Here is a 20,987-nt window from a genome sequence, read left to right as displayed (position 1 = left end):
TACGCCCCTCCTGAACACACAACTCTGTGTGTTGATGACTGCAAACCCGTCTAAATAACATGTAATAAAGGAGTGCAATGAAAGACATGCAATCTGCACTGATGACAGTTACGGTATTGTACATCTGGCATTCAGTCTCAACAGAGACTGTTGTTACAGCTTTATAAGAGCGGAAAAATAAACACCTGGCCTAATGTGGATTTTTGTATATGCATCTCTAATCAGGTGGATGACCAGATGAAGCTGCTGCAGAACTGCTGGAGTGAACTCCTCATTCTCGACCACGTTTTCCGCCAGGTGGTGCATGCCAAGGAGGGCTCCATCCTATTGGTCACTGGCCAACAGGTAAGAACTACTTCCAGCATTTTCCACTCCTTTTTTGTTTTTGTCCAATCTTGTATCACTCAAACTCTGAAAAAAAAAAACCCTTTTCTTTCTTTCTGTTAAAAGGGGATTTTTCCTTCCCACTGTTGCCAAGTGATTGCTCACAGACATGTCGCCTGATTGTTGGGGTTTCTTTCTAAGATTATAGGCTCTTACAGTTTTTCTCAGAGCATGAAGACTCAAACAGTGAATAAATAAAGCACTCAGACACTCATGCTGCAGCATAGTGAGTGGGTGGACAGATAAAAAATGCAGCTAAATGTGTTATTTTCTTTTACTGGGGGTCTTTGAGGAAGTTGGTGGGAGATGGTGCCTGAAGCCCTAACAAGAAATCTCAATGCATCAGAATGCCATGTGCTGATTTGTGTTTCGGCTTCTCACACACACACACACACACACACACACACACACACACACAAGCACTCACAAAGCAAGCTGTCTTTAAATACACAAACCCAAAGCAAACATAGAAGACTCACTCGGTCTTCAGTGATTCTCAAAATCGCACACAAACAAAGGCACATTTTAAAAAGAGAAAGAGAGAGTGTGTGCAGTCACAAAGGTGCGAAACTGCTCATCATGAATATGCCTCTGACCAATCAGATGGCTGTCAGTGAGTTGAGAAGTCATGCATTATTGATTGTCTTGCACTGCAAAAACATTGCTTTTCGACAAATGTTTTACAACAATAGATTCTGGCGAGCGCGTGTGCACTGTGTACAGGGGGAGTCCTTTTAATGCCGCGATTCTGAATGAAGACAAGGTCACAGTCGATTCTGAGCATGGGTGAAGAAGCAGCCAGTACTGCCTCTAGTGGGAACTACAAACTATAACAAATAGTTCTATGGTAGTAGTAACAGGTAAATGAGAGTTTGAAGAAAAAAATAAATAAAAAGGCAGAAGAAGCGGTGCAAGATTGTTGAACAGATGGACGGAGGGAGTAAACTGATGGAAGGAGACTGAGTTGGATAATAGGAGGGAGAAGAAAAGAAAGGAGGCAGAATGAGGTAGAAGAAGGCAGAAATGTGCCAAAAGTAGAAGAGATGAGGATGGATCGGGGAGAAGATGATGAGGCGAAGCAGATAAGGCTGTTTTAAAAGGCCCGAACAGCGAGGTGCAGGAATAGGGGGAGGAGGAGGGGCTGATAGTCAGGGGAGGTGCTGGATGGCGGTTTCGTTTTGCATACTTTGGTTAATGAACAGCTGGTGTTGAGGGTGTGTGTGTGTGTTTGGAAATGTATGCATGTGTGTGTGGGAGGGAGGGGGGGGGGGGGTCTGAAACAGTTCATTATCTCCTATTATTCTCCACCTGGCCAGGGGTGACAGCACAGTGATAATGCAAGGGATATTTAAACCGCAGTAGCAACACCACCCAAAGCAAATGCTACACAAACACAATCAGGACTTGATGGGAGAGCGCTGCACCGAGTCTGGCAAAAGCCTTCTCTGACCTTAGTGCCCAGTAAGAAGCAAATCTGTGTTGTACATGGAGTACATGTAGTCCTCTGGTCTATAAACTATATATCAGTATTTTTAAAAAGGACCACGTATTTGTAGTTCTAACCTTTACACAGAGTGGCTGCATCAGGTTAGAAGCATAGTCCCAACAGCAAAACAGAGGGCCATTTGTCCAAGAATGCAGAGTGTGCAAAATCTTAATTTTGAACAGATACTACAGTTTTACAAGGTGGATTTTTTTTCCCTTTGGCAGCCCAAACGAAATAACACAGCTGGTATTTTATACTATTGAATTGCCAGAATGCCCATATGTAGTGTATTATGAGGAATTAACCAAACGATGCCATAACACGAAGCAGCCATTGAGGACAGGCCTTAGTTCATGCCGTAATTAATCCATTGTTGCACTGAAACTGATTGCACTTTGTCCTCAAGTGCATTGAGGCAAATCACCACATTTATTCTGAAATAAATTCGCAAAGTTTACCAGGAGATATTGTACTGCTTTTATTAAAAAAATGTGACTGAAGGACCAGAGCTTTGCTCATATGGAGAATTTAAACAGATGTTTCTTCCCTCTTGCTTTGAAGCAAGCTGCTTCTTTGCTCTTGCCAGTCATACGCTCCATTCATACTGACATTTGAAGAGAAATCCATTGAACTAGCAGATTAACTGCTACAGCCTGTCATTTGCCTTCTGTCTTGCCCGGTCTCATGTCCCTATGTTTGTTGTCCCTTGCTTGTTAATTTTATTCTTTTTTTTCTGCCTTTCTTTCTCTTTACTACTGCATGTCACCAACAGCAGTGAGAAATGACCATGAGTTCTTGTTCTTTATCCTGTCATAGGATCAAACACACAGTGGAACTTGTACAAATGTGAGCAAACATGAAATGACAAAGGCTGGACTGATCTGTTGAATGATTTAGCAAGGCCTCACAGTGTGGCAGTCAGCCGGCTACAAAAAAACACTATAAGAGTGTTCCTGGTGTGTATTAAATTCAAATGACTATATATATATATATATATATATATATATATATATATATATATATATATATATATATATATATATATATATTTAAAGTCATATATACACACCAACCTATTTTCACCTTTCATATTAATCCTAATGTTCAGCAAAGACTATATTTATGATAAGTTAAGATTTGAAGGTTTAATCATATATTCGCCCTCTATGTCTCTCCAGGGGTGATAATAAAGTGGTATTGATTGATTGATTGATACGCAGGTCACCAGAGTTAGTGCTAAGTCTGCTATAGTGACACTATAGCGTTTTATTTGGTCTCTCTTTTTACTTAAGGCTGGGAGCCAATAACCCAAGGCATCACCATCAACAGTCCAATCCTTCAATGAACTTATTTCATGCACAGTTGATTTTATGTAAATTGATTGACACCTTGGAAGGGGGGCAGTGTTTGCTTTTCACAGAGCCATAGCTCTTTCTGTCTCGGAGGTGTTAAGATGGGAAGACAGGGACAGAGGCGTCGGGGCAAAGTGGGAGAGTGCAGTGTAATAAAAGCACACGGAAGGAAAAAAAGTGGGGAAGGCAGATAAATAAATGAAAAAATTGGTGTATTATCAACATGTATGTCCCTTTGACCCTTTTCTTATTTGCAAAGGAAAAAAAAACGTATTCCAGTCATCTTATTTACACTGTAAGTAAAATCCAAACTCACGGCTGCTTATAATTACAAATGGAAGCTCGCAGGGAACCTCTTCCTGACTCGCACCAACATCTACCTTCCCCTGGAAACCCTCACACAGTCAATTATAGTAATGAATTGTCAATAAGTATAAAAATTTAATACGGTCCTGCTTATGGTGAGTGGCGACTAAGGACTTGCCTCTCATTCAAATGAGCTGCAGCTGCAGGTTTGAAGCACACCTGCAAAAGGAGTGTGTAAGTGGTGTTAATGTTTATAGGTTAGACCTAAGGAAGCATGTTAGCCATTTTTGTATCCATGTGAAAGAAGTGAAAGAGAAGTGACAGACTAGAAATGGGTGATTTACTCTGTCACAAACCAAACCACCGTCCAATTATTGCTATGGGGCTGTAAAACTCCCAAATCAGTGATCAACTAAGTGACATTGTGTTCTATTTGGTATCTACAACTATGTTTTCAAAACTTCTGCTCAAACTCCAGTCAGAGTCACTTAAATGCACACATTTTTACCTTCTTCTTTCCTATTTTTTTAAAGGTGGACTACGCAGTGATTGCCTCACAGGCGGGAGCAACTCTCAACAATCTGTTGAGCCACGCCCAGGAGCTGGTGGCCAAACTACGCTCTCTGCAGCTGGATCAACGGGAGTTTGTCTGCCTGAAGTTCCTGGTGCTTTTCAGCCTGGGTAAGTCAGATATATTTTATATCAGCTAGGAGGAACACGGGAATTGAGAGGAAGGGGTGGTTCTGAAACGCACAAAATAGTGAAAGGGCAAATGGATGTGAGGTAGGTGTGGTTGGTCTTTTTTAGATGGATGTGGCAGCTCTTGTATATACGTCTGGGTCTAAAATTTAAATGTATTTTTGGTGAGTACAACTCTCAATAAATCTAGGTTCAGTACAGTGCAACCATACAGATGATATAGGACTACGGGTGGATGGAAGTTTAGATCCACTATAGGCAGGTTTACTTTTTCTATTAGCCAGCTCTTGCACATAAATCTATCGGTGGCATTCCCAGCAGCAAATCTCTCACCTGATCTTCCACCACATCTTCAAGTTTCTAAAGTACAAAATTTCTTGAGAAAGAGAGTATGCCAATATGAAGTGTAAATACAAAATAAATATTGACGTTTTTCTTTTCTGAAATTTAGCTGTTGGTCTTTGGCATCGCAGACTTGCTGCAACAAATGCAAATTAAAGATCAGATCCTGGATCAACAATATTAGAAGTCATGAATCACAGTGTGTGCAGGATTATGCCAAGTGCAGTGTAACTCATAACCAGTATTTGAGAAGCGAGCTGTGCATGAGGAATGAGATGTTAGTTTGGAACGGGTGAGAGGGCAAGGGGTCAACAGGGGGGCTTTTCCTCTCAGAATTTGCTGTAGAGCTTTGGAAAGGAAAGAACAGATTTGGAAGGGATCTCAGCTAAAGAAGGGTGAAGGAAGGGAAGGAGGAAATAGGAGGAAGATGAAGAGCGAGCGGGAATTGAACTGGTCGTGCTGTTTGAAGGCAGGCACCAGCCTGAAGTATTTTGGAGACAGACGGGCGGGAGCTGAGGCTAGAGAGTGCATGGGATTTGGGAAGGAAGGTAAGTGGAGGAATATAAAGCTTGATGAGTTAAGGGACAAAAAGAAGGGTAACTTTGATGGCATGTGGTGTGTGTGCGTGCATTCTCCTCAGTGTGTGTGTCTGTATCCCAAAGCTGCTCTCGAATCTCTAAGCCGAGGTCAGACATTGCCAGGAGACTGTCATCTCTGACTCTTTCCTAACGAGTCTGCAACAAATTGCCTCTGAGGAATACACACACACACACACACACACACACACACACACACACACACACACACACTGAGCCAAACCTGTTTAACATCCCACATTACTGAAGCCAGTAGTGTCAACATAGGGCCCTCTATGGCATGGAGAGCAACACTGGCTTACATGTGATGAATATTTTCCTCCTGCTTAGCTCCCAGTCCCTTCTGACAACATGTAATTCACAAGAGTCACACTTTCACTTCTTTAACACCTCTGAACAAAGAAAACAGCACTAATGAACTATACATACACACATATATGCGATCAGGAGGAATTAATGCTTGTGCGCATTTGCAAAGAAAGAGACAGGGAGTGTGTGTGTGTGTGTGTGTGTGTGTGTGTGTGTGTGTGTGTGTGTGTGTGTGTGTGTGTGTGTGTGTGTGTGTGTGTGTGTGTACACATCTGTGTGCATGCATGTGTTTGTTTCAGTTTTTTATAGGGTGGGGATGTTGCTGGGGCTCAGGGTCTAAATAATTTGGCAGAAACATCATCCATAATGAAAGGCCCACCTGAGGGATGTGTATCGCCCCCGGCAGTGCCTGTTCTCCGGCGTTGCCCAGGCCTCCCGCAAAAGAAGGCCGGCACAGACGCCATAGAGCTGGCTGAGGGGATCAGCGTTAGCCGAGGTGGTGTTGGTGGGATGAGGGGAGGAGAGAGGCTCGAGCTACGTAGAGCCAGGAGATTACATTATGTGATTAATATCACATACAGCTGAAACTGAGTATGTAATTGGCTGTAAGAAGGCTGAGCTACAAATATGTTTACTTTGGGGAATTAATGTGCATAATGTGTGTAGCATCGGTAGTGGTATGTATATTTAAATATCAAAACACATTATCAGAAGGGTCAAATTAATTTGCGACACAGCTATCTGTGCCCTACCGACAGAGCCAGTTATTAAGGGTCGTAGGGAAATGAGGCATAAAAGTAGATGTACACTGACTGCTGAACTAAAAGATTAGACTCTTTCTGTTTATTAGCCTAATTTAATCTCTAATACTGGTCACTTTACTCTCTAATTTAAAAGGGATGTGTTCATTACGACAGGTTTGAGACTAGGAACTGTTTGCACTACTTTAACACTGTGGCTCTACTTACTTAGCACACACTACATTTGCATCTATTTAAATAAGCATGTTAAATCACGGGATTAAACCCTGAGAAATACCCAGTAATTCAGTGCCCGGACAGCCTTTTATAAAACTAATAAAGTGGCTTCTATAGATTTGTTTGCTTCTCCTATCACAGATACTGCTATCATGATTGCTACTGCTGCTATTACAGCTGCTATCAATGCATCGCTGCTATGATTATCATCTGAGCCCCACACCTTACAGTTGACAGCCAATGCCAATATGGCATGCAGTGCAGTATTTTAAGTGTCCTCTTGTGCAACATGGTGGAAAGTAAAAGTGAGACACTGGGTTTTGTAGCACCCATATTTAACTGTAAATTTAGTCTTTCTCGAACTTTGTTTAAATATACTTTCATTTAACTTCTACTGAAGTTTATTTACAGTATATGCATGCAGTACCAGTCTATAAACTTCCCCTTTTGTCCAGCAGTCAGCTTGAAGCAGCGGGCTCAGGGCAAACACGCAGAGACGAAAAGGCATTGCAAACAATATATAGTAGAAAGCAAGAATTAGAAAATATTAGACATTATATCACAAATTAGTGCCAAGAACTCAATTTCTTATTCTATTTTATTTATTATTGCACTTCTTTCTAGTTTTTATGATTTTGAGTATATAGCGCTCTGTGACTACATGTCTGCAAAAGGTGTTTTATAAATAAACTTTACTTACTCACTCACTTACATACAGCTGGTGATTTCCCATGTGAGTCATCCCCCCTCTCTTTCTGTACATGGGCAGTCAGTCATTCACTCCCTGGCAGAGGAGCTTTTAGTTAAGCCAGTTGTCAATAAAAACAGAGATATAGATGTCAACCCAGCTGAGAGGAGACACTTGTCATGATCTGTATGTGCGCTTGTTTTCGGAGTTATACTTCCTGTTTGCTTTCGTTTTGTTTATTGCTTTATTTTATCTCTTTCTATCACTGTCTCTCACTTTCCCCTGTCACTCCCTGTCTTCGGTGAAGGCTTTTACCCTCTATCAAGGAGGAGATTATCACTCTGAGATCATTGATCTCCTAAGTGTTTGTAGGACTGTGAGCAATGATTGTATGTCTTGGGCATTGAGCAAAGGACACACATAACGGCAGCGAGAGTTTGAGGGCTGTCTGGATCAGAGTTTGGAGAAGGATTACTACGAGTCATTGAGTGTCAAGAAACTGTTAATGGGCCTTTGATTTCCTTTAACAGACTTAAAGACCTAACAGAAAGACTGACAGGCTGTGTGGGTTACAGAGCATTACCAGAGGTGAAGGGACACGTTTGAATTCAGGCTGAGTAAAAATAAAAGATCTTCTCTTTATATTTTAAGCCCTCCTTTACGTTTGAAACCTGGAAAAATTATCAGCTTTTGTCCTAAATCTTCACTATGTGTTTCTGGTTCATCATGTATAGTTTCCAAACTTTGAAAGCAGATACAGAGACAGAGGTCACAAAGTGCTCACCCAGCAACCAGTTAACCCAGCTTAGTGGGTCAGACCTCATCAGCTGTAATTCGGTGAGACATGTGCTGCCAATCCTTGTGAACTGAGAGGAGAACCAGAGTACTGCCAGACCAGTGCAGGGTGGTAAATGGTCCCAGTGGAGAGAGTGCATTTGTGGACATACCTGTAGCCCTAAATAATGTCCTCATACTGCAGCATTTAGCAGGAAAACAGGCAGTAGCGTGCTGAAAATGTGTAACTGTGCTCACTTTGTAATCGTTCATTATTCATCATTCATTATGTTGCTTAAAATCTTTTCTATTGATCAATATATCATGCATAATTATGCTTTCTGTGCAATGCAACCGTTTATTGGTTATATTATTCCTCTATTAAACACGAGTACAGCTGATTGTTTTAGGGTTTGTTCTCATTATTTGCTTGTTTCTATTTTTTTAGAGATGGAATAAATGAAATCAAATTTTTAAAAACAGCTAAATAAAAGCTAAATGTGGATGGCTATTATGTGTCTAAAATAGACCCAGTTATTGCCATTAAAACAACAATAGAAAATATCTTTTGTTTTTCTTTCAGGCATTGTGTAACTACAGATATACATATTTGTAATCTTTATAAGTGATGCAGACCAATGCTGCTTTTGTTTCATCTGTTAAAGTAAACTTGGTGGTTCTCTTAGTGATCAGAAATGGGCAGTGTTGTCCATTCATAAGAAATCAAGACAGGGCAGCCAGTGATTCAAGAGCTGCCTCAGCAATTCAACACATTAGCCGTCTGTCAAGCGATTAGTCAGTCACTGAAATTGGAGTTTAGAGACACCCACCCATCAAGTCTTTGCCACCCTTCATCCCTCTCCATCCATCCAGGCCTCTGTATTGTCTCTTGTCTCATTGCTCTGTCCTTTCTCTCTGTTTTTTTTAACATCCATCTTTGTACAGCTCAATCTATCACTACTCTATCGCCACATCCACCTCCATTGGTCCTCATTCATCTTAATTCACTATTTATTTCTTTACTTCCTCACCCAACTTTCACTTCACCTCTTTTTCTATCCCTAAACATGGCCAACATCACAAACAATTAAATGTATAGATGGATTCAACTTTAAAAAATAACATTTAAGTTAGTTTAATATCTAATAGTAACCAGTAACTGCTTTGATACTGAAGATATTTACAATTATTTGAATTTAATTCAGATTACAAGCATTATAGCAGATTTTTTCATCCGATCATACTGCTTTTAACCATTCCCGCCATTTGAATTCCACTTTTTACAGCATCAGCACCCAGTCACCCCCGTCCCCATACAATGAAACATCTTTCATTAGCATGTTTTGTGTGCCACACAAAACGTTTTTTCAATTTTTTTTTTTTTTTTGCGCGCTGCGAGGTCAGACACCAATCTGCTGACAGCAACACAAAGCAGAAAACGTGATTAACCTTGATGAAAACAAACAAGTTTCTCTCCCTCTCTGTATTTCTTTATCATTTTTGTTTCCTCGCACAATGAGAGAGAAAAAAAGATATAATTCCCAGACAGGTACATCCTAATTAAGCAACAGCCGAGGCTGCTCAGAATCAATACACTGATCCCTGGCCAGTGAGCAGGGGAGCTGGATAACGCAAGCCCCCTTACACGCACACGTACACAAACACACACTCACATGCCCATAAAACATGGCAAATATTCATTTCCTGAAAAAAATTCAATCATTTAAAATTCATTCAGGAATTGATTAAAACTGAGAAGCAGTGACAGTTCAACATTTATTCTATTGAGCCATTTAGTAGAGCATGCTCAGTAATCCGTGTTTAATAATGTTCTAACAAAGTTTAACAGATTTTTTCTCCCTTTTTGGAGGCAAACTTGCACTTGGCTACAAGTCAACAGAATGGAGCATGATGTGTACCTTTGGCCTGATCAATACGTGAATAAAGTATAGTTAGGGTGTACATGTGTTCTTATGCCCTCGTCTTGACTGAACACAAAATATGATTCTCTTTTCCTGTTCTCTGGAGTCATGTGGATGAGCCAGTGCATACATTAAATTAATAAATTAATAAATAATGAGAATAAAAGCACTATTGTTTACTGTAACGCACAAAAAAGTAACAGTAAAACAACAAAATGTAATCTGCGTAATCTGTTAAAACTTTGCCCTGTGTGCATGTGGCAATCATAAAGCAAACAGTAGGGGGAAAAAAATGCTGAAACTGATAACTTAAAAGAAACAACAGAACCCACGAGTGTAAAAATAGAAAAGAAACAAAGTCCCCACTGTATCTACTAAGACTGCTAATAATATGAATAGCACACAATTATTTACAGTAAAGGAGTATAAACATAAGAGGCGTCTTTATGACAGCAATCTTGGAGTGTTGCCCTGATTTTGATAACTCCAACATTTGAACATTATCCAATAGATTTCAGACTTTTTAGCAAAAGGCTAAGTTGAAACATTTGACTCATGGCTTTGTCCATTTTTATTCCAGACTTGGTAAATGAACTGATTCTTATTTAGCACTTTTCTACTCTCCTGGAGTACTCAAAGCGCTCTATACAACATGCCACATTCACACCTGTTCTCACAGTCACTGACTCTAAACTGAGTGCTGTCTAACCACATTCATACTCAAATGGATGCATCGGAGAGCAACTTGGGGTTAGTATCTTGCCCAAGGATACTTGGCATGCAGACTGAAGGAGGCAGGGATCGAACCCCCAACCTTCCGATCAGTAGGTGACCAGCTCTACCTCCTGAGCTACAGACACCTCCGGATTGGACTTGGATTGTTAATCTGATGGAAGAATTACATACTGTAAATTAATCACTGTTTTCCAATGCATTCTTATCCATTGCAATACATTTGCTGTCATTAAGAAAGTAAATGAGTTAATCATTTGTTAAGACTTTTGAGGACATGGCAGCCTATTGCACAATCACTCAAACGTCCTGACAGCTGGTCTGCTGCATGCTGAAATTGGGTTAGGCAAACTAGGACATTTAATAGGACTGCAGTAGATGTACACTTTACCTCATTTAGGTTGCTTGTTTTTTTCCGAAGCTGCACTCGTGGAAACACAAATACCATGTACACCAATGTCAATTTAGAACTGTTAGTCAGAGATTAACCTGTTGGCATGACTGGTTAGAAGAGTTTCCCTTAGTTAGATAATGCACATTGCAATGTGTAAATCATGCATTTACAATCCCATATGGAAAAGATATAAATTGTATAAAGTTTGTATCTGTCTTGTGAGAAACTTGTATGAAAAGCATACAAGAGTGAAAACAGATATAAGATCCTTAGAAAAATTATATAAATGGAACTTGTATGTTTTGGATACTTACTAAAAGAATATATGAAACGGCCACTTTCATGAGTAAATCATATAAACCTTATATGATTCAATATATGAAGTAGGCCACATCTGATGCAAGTCTTTTATAAGTTTTTTCTATTTCTTTTCCATATGGGATAGCCTGAACAAGCTTCGCAGTCGAATGTGCACTGTGTGACTTCAGGCTTTCCCGGACAAAAGATGACCAATTCAATTCAATTTTATTTATATAGCGCCGAATCACAACAAACGTCACTTCAAGGCGCTTTATATTGTACACTAGATTGCACAATAATAGATACAGAGAAAACCCAACAATCATATGACCCCCTATAAGCAAGCACTTTGGTGACAGTGGGAAGGAAAAACTCCCTTTTAACAGGAAGAAACCTCTGGCAGAACCAGAAGAGAGACAGAGGTTAATAACAGATATGATTCAATGCAGAGAAGTCTATTAACACATAGTGAGTGAGAAAGGTGACTGGAAAGGAAAAACTCAATGTGTCATGGGAATCCCCGGCAGCCTACGTCTATTGCAGCATAACTAAGGGAGGATTCAGGGTCACCTGGTCCAGCCTTAACTACCGGTATATGCTTTAGCAAAAAGGAAAGTTTTAAGGCTAATCTTAAAAGTAGAGATAGTGTCTGTCTCCTGAATCCAAACTGGAAGCTGGTTCCACAGAAGAGGGGCCTGAAAACTGAAGGCTCTGCCTCCCATTCTACTTTTAAATACTCTAGGAACAACAAGTAGGCCTGCAGAGCGAGAGCAAAGTGCTCTAATAGGGTGATATTTTACTACAAGGTCATTAAGATAAGATGGGGCCCGATTATTTAAGACCTTGTATGTGGGGAGCAGGATTTTGAATTCAATTCTGGATTTAACAGGAAGCCAATGAAGGGAAGCCAAAACAGGAGAAATATGCTCTCTCTTTCTAGTCCCTGTCAGGACTCTTGCTGCAGCATTTTGGATTAGCTGAAGGCTTTTCAGTGAGTTTTTTGGACATCCTGATAATAATGAATTACAGTAGTCCAGCCTGGAAGTAATGAATGCATGAACTAGTTTTTCAGCGTCTCTCTGAGACAGGATATTTCTAATTTTAGAGATGTCACGCAAATGTAAGAAAGCAGTCTCACATATTTGTTTAATATGTGCGTTGAAGGCCAGTGTACAAGTCTTTGTTCTTGGCTCCATGATGTGCATCTACTAAGGAATACACCATTAAGTGAACGCACTCGTCTCATTTAGAAAAAGAGCAAAACAAATGCAAAATATAATAGATGAGAGTAAACTCTTATAAATGAATTGGGTAGAATTCCAACAAAGAAGAAAATCGTTTGTAGTTCTTGGTGCAGAAACCTTGTTTATATGAAGTGTCAGACTTTTCTTTCATCTTGTTTACTTTTATCATTATTTTAAACCGTTCATTTAAATATTCTTAAACACTCTTTTTTATCCCCCCCCACCACCACCACCACCACCACCACCACCAAAAAAACAAAAAATAAAAAACAGACAAAAACAGAGAAGGGTACCAACAAATCTGGCATTGTTGCTGTCATATGAGAGAATTCATACAGGCAGTTTCATGTGTGAAGTATTACAGGTCAGATGTGATTTGATAGTTTTTTTCCACGAGAAAAGAGCCGGATGGTATGAGATGCATGTGTTTGAAATGTGGCATGACTGGTGACTCATAGTGTACGAGTTCATGGCGGTGCAGACAGCTCTGACAAATGTTTGTGTCCCATAAATTAGTTTCAGTCACTGATTGGTCCATTGACAGCAGTAATGTCAAATGCAATAGTGGTGATTAAACCTTATATATGTATAAGGTTCATAAAGCGCAGTCCACGCACTGAGCGGCTGCATCTAGTCCTTTTTCATCACTTTGTTTTGAATCTTGGTGAAGTGCTCGGCAAACATGTGCTGATTGAAAACTATTGGACTCTCATCTACCTTTCAAACAAATCTTTTTACCCTCCGTCTAGTTTCTCCAGGCATCATTCTGATGCAGGAAACAAACAAAAAAAGGAAAAAAGTTGTTCAAACTTGGTTTCCGACAGAGCCAAATCCAGCTAATCATGTTTGAGTGTCCTGACTTTTCTTTCATTTTTTTTCTTCTTATTAGGAGTAGGTGGGAGTGTGCCCTAAAGCAATGAACCTAATCCTTCTGTATATTTTCTGTCAATTTTATCCTAAGAAATCTAACATGGTGAGCAGTCAGCTCCTGATGGTGGCAGCCACTTTGTAGGGAATTCCATGTAATGAGGCTGTCTAAAAGGCTTTCAGACTTTATCAAGCAATAAAAGCTCCAGCTCACCACTATTACCCAGCAATACTGCAGGCTGTTGTCATTAGGCAGAAGTTGCAGTGAGTTTTGGTGGTGGTGGTTGACAGAGTGAGAATCAGTGTCTCTCATCACTAACCCCACCTTCACGCTCAGCCTTATATCTTCACCTGGGTACAGTTTCAGTTTTCAACATCTCCATCCAGATCATCTCCAACCAGTGCTTAATTTACAGCTCAGGCTGTGTTTTATAGATCTTTTTCCATTATTGCAGAAAACACTTATGTTGACACTGTTAAGCAGTGACATTTATCAGACAGTAAATACAGACAGTCCAATGCTTAACTCTAACCCGGGCCTAAAACAGAGTATGTTCTTGAGTTCATGCCATGCTTATGCTTATTATGTGCTATTGCACACAGCAAACCCACATGGGGTCATTTTGTGTCTATTTGGCTGTTCATGCCTCCCAGTTTTTACAAGCTGGTCACATGTGAATAGGTCCTACTCCCTAGTCATCCCTGTGATGTATCATAATTAATGTGGCAGCAGAGACAGATGGCACAAGAAGTAGATTGCTGCAACAACATTGTTGCATAAAACTACTCCCCAAAATATTGGTTTTGAATGATGTCTTCTATTGTTTTGAAAATAAATTAGAAAAGAGACTGCAACAATTCAGATGCATGTGTGAAAGTTTATAGAGCTATGGGACTCATCCAGTATATGTAACGGTTATTGCGTGCAGTGTAACATTGACTTAAAGGTGATGAATATGTGAGAGGGAGAACCTGAATAATCAGAATAATGAGCAAGCACTTGGCGACAGTGGAAAGGAAAAACTCCCTTTTGACGGGAAGACATCTCCAGCAGAACCAGGTTCAGGGAAGGATAGGCCATCTTCTGTGACCAAGTGAGGGAAAGGGGAAGGAGACAGGATAAAAGAGAATTTAAAAGACAGCATCCTAAGGATTTCAGATAATAACGTTATAGTGTTTTACATTTGCTGTCCTTATGAGCTATTGTGTATGTGATTTTAGTTTAATTTCAGCACATTTTTTTATTATTTATTCAGTACAGTTTTTGCACCACATGTAATACAAATATCCTTATATCATGTATAATGTTAAATCTTCCTTGTAGCATCACTTTTATTTTGAAAAATAAGCTTTATAAATGATTCCAAACCAGCAGCCTCATTGCAACGGCATAGTAAAGAAAACTTGCTCATCATCTACTGTACCAGTAGTGTTTCAAAAGTAGTTAGATCTCTCTGAATGTAAAATCAAAATATGTGCAGCCCAGCCCTTCACTTCTTCCTGAATATGATGACTGTTGCAAGTTGGCAGCAGAATTTAATGCACTTTAACTCACTGTCCTGCCAAAGCAATTCAGGACATATCCCCTGAACTTCTGCTCCCCTCCATCAATACACTCACTAACTACTCTAGCAGTGAGCACATCCAGACAAATGCTCCTGTAAAAGTGTTTTTTTTTTTTCTTTAACCAGAAAAAAAATTCACCCTTCTACCTTACCCTGTGTATCTCTCCTGCACTCCCATGTGGGGTGATTTAAGGCAAGATAGGCTATGGAGAAACTGTTCCCCTCTATCTCTCCCTCCTGCCTTCTCTCTCCTTCTCATTCTCCCTCTCCCTTGGTCTTATTACAGGCTGTCAGTTTATTATAAAACATTAGGAAAGCAGAGGGACACTTGCAGTTACTGTCCTATCGATCGGCAAGGATAGATTCTGTGATTTAGAGTCAGCTTTGGCTCGCGCCCTCCACATTCTCGGCCTCCTATTAAGGCACCAGCGCTTTGCTTTGGCTATTGATGTCTCAACATTAACAGTTACAAGCTGCTACAGAAAATCAATGTTCAACTTTTATTACCTGCTGCATAACGCGGAGGACCTCCCGCCAGCTGATACTTAGCAGTCAAAAGGAGGCATGGATGGTTGGCCGAGCACATCAGGTGTTTTCTAAGTGATATCTGCAGTAATATCAACTGTCTATAGCATACGGAGGCTTTCGGGGGCCAGTTGAGGGCCTTAGAGCTTTGGAAAGTATAGCATGCCAACCTAATTAGCACATCCTTGCAAATATTAGCCTCAATGCTCAACTTAGTTGCAGGTCTGCGCACAACGTTTTTGTCTTAAAATCTTGTCTGCTTGAAAAAAATTCTCTCTAGCACTACCATCAGCATGACTCACTTGTAGAGTACACCACCTAAATGTCATCAAGTTAAAATATTGGATGATCCCCTCAATCACCGTCCATCCATCATTGGTATCAACCTGGATATGTGTGTTGTAACAGAGAATCTTAACCCAGGTAGGGTGGATCTGGAGCGGCTGAGGCCTCTCAAACATTTATGAGGGGCTACTGAGCAACGGTATGGCAGCCCTTCTGGGACAAACAGCCCCTGGTTCTGTACTCTGAGTCCCGATCAATGGAACTCAAGTTCATTACACACACTTTTCAGCCGAACGGCGGCAACTGATTTTTTTCTCTCTCCACCCCACCTTCCTCTGATCGTCGAGCAGCCCACCACTGGGGCTGCATTACACTTGCTTGTTTACGTGGCTGCGTGTATAGGGTAGAAGGGGGAAGGGAGCGTGTGCTGGTGTGTACGTATGTACGTGTGTGTGCGTGTGAACAGGAGCTGCTCCCAGTGGGCAGAGCTTGAGGTTATCATTATGTACAGGTCGGTCCGCTGCAATGCTAATGCTAATGCATTCTCAGTGGCCGCAGCTCAGGTCCCAACGCTGTGCTAGCAGGGCTGCTACTCGTCTCCAATTAAAGACTGAGGGATGTCTGTTTGGGGTAGGGAAGACAGACCTGGGCTATCTGGGGCCCTGCGGAGAACAGGCTCACATTAGTCAAGGAAAACAGACTCGGAGAACAAATTGTGCATACACCAGAGTGCATCAGATAATCCCTCTCTTGATTCAAGCATCATCTAGTCCCTGGCAGTGATTTTATGCTATCTAATAACTGCTTTAGAGGACCTGTTGATTTTATTCTGCAGGACCTTATCACGCCGACTTTAGACTATCAGAGCAACCAGCCTTTCATACTTATCATGTGGTTATAACGAGTTTAAACAATGCGATAATTTTCTGTAGTCACAAAGCATAACCCCCAGAGCACCGTACAATAAGAAAGACAAATAGTCAACAAAACAGAGCTGGTCCTAGGAATCGAAGAAGCATCAATATTTCACTCATAATACAGTATAACAGTGCTGTGAGATGAGGACTATGGTCACTGTGTGTGTGTGTATGTGCACTGATGGTTCACACCAGACTCACTACTACTGTCATAAAGTATAGTGATCAGAGCAAAATTATTTAAATGTCAAGCTTTCGCAATAACTGGCATGTTTTTGATTACATAAAGAGAGCATGTAGCCATCACGTGTAGCGCGCACACACACAAGAAAACGTGCACAAAGACACACATTGAGATCTAGGCCAAAGGAGTGGCCTCTAAGTCTTTAAGTCTATTGCCAGTCAAGTGTTCAGTAATACAAACGTAATCCGTTTGGCCCCAAGCTTCACACACACCAGCCTTGTCAATCATTTGTAAAGTTGTAAAGCCATTCACTCTTTCGATCAATATCTTAGAAGGAGCTACACTGTTATTGCTGTAGTTGTTGTGTAAAAAAATAAAATAAAATCTTTACGACAAGACATTTATGATCCTTGTATAGCTCATGATGTGTCATTAGTGTAACTCACTAGACAATCATTACTTTATGCAAAATGCTAAAGGCGTGAGCGCAGAGTTGTAATGATTGAAAAAAGATAAAAGGGATGACGCACTGAGTTATTCAGAAAGCCCATTAAATGAAACCTAGTTTCCATAACTGAACTGTGTTCTATCAAAAGTCAGGATTAAGCAATGGAAATGATACTAAACTTGCAAGTGCGTGACTTTGCATGAAAAATGCTAATTAGACTAAGAACAGCAATAATCCCCTACATCTACACCTACCGGGCTGATATTACAAACGGAGCTCGCTGGCATTACAGTACTGCCTGGCATGTGGATTATCAGTCTCTGCATCCCTCTGTGAATATGTATAGTGCAGAGGCATGCCTTTAAACTTTTTGGTAAGCTATATAGTGGTCATGGTGGCTGCTATAAGTCTATACACCCTTTGCTCTTTGAGCTTCTGTTCTGGTGGCGCGTGTGTGTGTTTAAGTGTGTGTGTGTGTGTGTGTCTGTGGACAATGTAGTTACAAGATACTTCTGTCACAGCACAGAACAGCAGAGCTTTAAGATGATATGTGTGTTCATGCTTTAGTCTTTGTGTGCGTGTGTGTGTGTGTCTGTGTGCAACCGGAGACAGTGATTAAATGTTTTAAAGCACAGATGATCCAACAGTTGCCGTCTCTTGTTCTCTCACCCTTTCTCTCTCTCTCTTTCTCTTCACTGAGCCCCCCACCGGTGACATTACACCCTCACTCTTGAACCATCACAGCTCCTTTCGTGCCTCTTCGTTCTCATGCTGAAACTTATTTTTAGCAGCGTGGTGCTGGTACACAGAAAGGAAAGCGATTCTTTATGTTGTGTTGGGAGAAAAATAAGAAAGAGAGGAGTGATTGTGGCTAAAGAAAGGGGTCGGGAAGCCAAGAAGCAGTCCATGATGAAACAAAATGAATCAATCAACCTTCTGTTCTCACAGACATGCCAACAGAATGCGCTCATACAGTAAATCATAAGAAAACAAAGCTATGTAATATAAAATAATGCTCTGCAGTAGCAGGCGTTTGCTATTCCAGCTCTTTGTGCCTGTGCACGCTGCCTTAGAGCATAAAGTTGTACTTTAGTGCCACCTGGCACTGATAGCAAAAGCTACCCCTGGCATTACACTGCAAGCTTGGAAATGGATACGATGCTCAGTACAACGATCAGTATTATTATAGAACTGCAGATAACTTATAAAGGTAATTGTCACTGATGCAATACTGACAGAATAATGAATAATAATATATTTATACTTTTTAAAAAGCTGTTTAAATATTACTAGATACTAGACAGCTCAACAAACTGATCTCAAATATAAACAGAGAGCAGCCATCCTAAAAATCAACTCATTTCACAGTGATTACCTGGCTACACAGCTGATTTTTTTTAAGCACACTGGTGTTGTTTTCCCAGATGTTACATTTTGTTCTGTAGAGGAACAAAATGTAACATCTGGACATCCTCAAGAAAGTGAATGTGCAGGTGTTTTGTTTTGGGGGGGGTTTTGTTCCTCTTTTATTGTCTGTTGTTTTTGGAATTTCATTTTCACAGTTAGACACCACTCCAGCGTGTAATGACGAACACGAGACCGCACAGTGAAGCAGCCCTTGTATTTTTTGTTAAAACTCATTCACTCAAAACCAGTGAAACCGTCAAACCTGAGCATGCGTGGACATAAGTAAGCATACTTGTGGTTTATCTTCAAAATGACTAATTTCCTCTGACTTTCTCGAATTGTGCGCACGACTGTCCTAACATTTGGCGCAGCGGGAGCGTGAAGTAAAATCTACAGTTAAGCTTTGAAAAGCAGCCTGTAAACATGCCATCTCCCATTAACTCTGAGTTGGAGGGGTGGGGAGGAGAGCTGCTGCCATCCAATACTTTTAAATAAATGAAACCCCAATTTGCACTTATGTGAAAAGTGCAGTCAACTTAACGAGGAACAAAAAAAATCCCACAGAGAACAAAGAAATCAAAAGAAGGCGTGGAATATATGTGGCACACTCTTCTTTAGTCAGCACTCTACCTGCCGGCATCAAAAGAGAATGAAGCCGAATGAAGAGGAAAGAGAGGGGATGGGTGGGATGTAAGACGAGAGAGCGCACGAGGGAAAGACTGAGTGAGAGACAGCGAGGTGGGAAACTGACCCTATGGATTAACTGTCCTTCATGCTGAAAATATACATCCCCGGGCGCTTGATGCTGAATTATTAATTCAAATTTGTCAGAGAAAGAATGAGAGAAATCTATTGACGGGGACACGGGCCCTTTAATGGTCTCATTAAAGGGGAGGCATCCCACACCATGCACCTTCTGTACTGCTGCAGGAGTTTTCGGGGCAGCGGAGGGTTGGCGAGGGGGGGGGCGATACTTGACCCCCCAATGATTTTCTGTCACTTTATCATAAACAAGAAAGGTTGACATGCCCCTCCACTCTCTATGCCCTCCCCTCCACCAACAAACAAACCCTGGGTGTAATTAGCCGACGGGTGCAAAAGTGCACTGAATCTAAACGAGGTTCACATGCATGCATTGATACACAGAGAGACAGACAGACAGACACAGGAACAGCACACACGGTGCCTGCTCCCACTGTTGCTGACAGGTACAAATGAAATACAAGGTAAAGTCACTGGGAGGCTGAAGAGCCACCTCACAGGTGCAGCAATATTGATTTCTAATTCATTAGATTCCTTTTTTGTTTTTCCTTTTCGCCTCTCCATCGACATTTCCTCACATTACACCAAACGAAGGGACTTTGCATCTGGATTGCTGCCTGTTAGTGCTCAGCCTGTCAGTCAAGCGTTAGCATCATTAGCTGTGTATAGCTACATGACTGGGAGCTGTTTAGTGAGTGGAGAGGGGGTGTTAACTTTCTGCACAGTCCACGCAGCGTCAGGAAGGTGGGAGAGCAGGGACCTGTGGGTGCATCGCTCACTCACTGAAAGGCTTTTGGTTCCACCTCCAGGGAGGGGGTGGGGTTAAAAAACAAGTGGGGGGCAATAAGGAGCAGAGGTGGGGAGGACTAGAGGGACCACAGAGGGCTAAGCACCAGGTTCATTGCTGATTCAAGTCTCTTAGTATCCCTCTGGCAAATGGATTTTCATAATGCTGAGACAATGTGATTTTTTTTCTTCCCCAGCAATATGATTTTTACCCCAGCAGGTCTGAAGCATGTTAGAAATGCAAGTAAGGATTATTTTCATTGCTGATTCGTCTGGAAATTATTATTTTTTTCATCCGATTAACCATATGATCGTTAGCATGGCCAACAAACTCATCTTGTGGACATATTTATATACGGGATGTGTGATTTATTGTAATAGCCACACAACAATATCATTGCCGTGCCAGTCTATGTAGAGAAGTCTTAACTTTCCCTTTAATATGTATCCCCACTGATATTAATCTCCCTGGCTGTGCCCATCTGTTGGAACCCTTACTAATACAGCCACAGACAGGACCTACTGATTCAGGGTGTAAATTTGCTTTCCCCTTCACCTCAAGATAAATCCCCAGCACCTTCCAGCCAGCATAGGCAATGAGAGAAGCTTTTCTCCTTCCTGCTCCAAGCACCTTTTCTCTTATTTATTTTATCAGACCTTAGGCGCATTTCTCTTCCTTTCAATATCTCTCGACCTCTCTCCATCACCCCGCCGAGCCCGCCGACCCATCCTTGGG

At 41.1% G+C, this 20,987-nt stretch overlaps 1 protein-coding gene across 1 annotated transcript in view; it reads left to right on the top strand.

The window, feature by feature from the left end:
* nr5a2 (nuclear receptor subfamily 5, group A, member 2) overlaps positions 1-20,987 on the top strand; it is a 68,476-nt gene that overhangs the window by 38,530 nt on the left and 8,959 nt on the right. Inside the window, exons 5-6 of the mRNA XM_080883129.1 lie at positions 226-345; positions 4,062-4,209. Of these exons, the coding sequence (XP_080739255.1) occupies positions 226-345; positions 4,062-4,209 (268 nt within the window). The remainder of the gene's footprint in view (positions 1-225; positions 346-4,061; positions 4,210-20,987) is intronic.

The sequence above is a fragment of the Rhamphochromis sp. 'chilingali' genome, assembly GCF_963969265.1.
Source record: "Rhamphochromis sp. 'chilingali' genome assembly, chromosome: 5".
NCBI lineage: Eukaryota > Metazoa > Chordata > Actinopteri > Cichliformes > Cichlidae > Rhamphochromis > Rhamphochromis sp. 'chilingali'.
The sequence above is the reverse complement of the archived record's forward strand: the minus strand, read 5'-3'. Positions and strand labels throughout refer to the sequence as shown.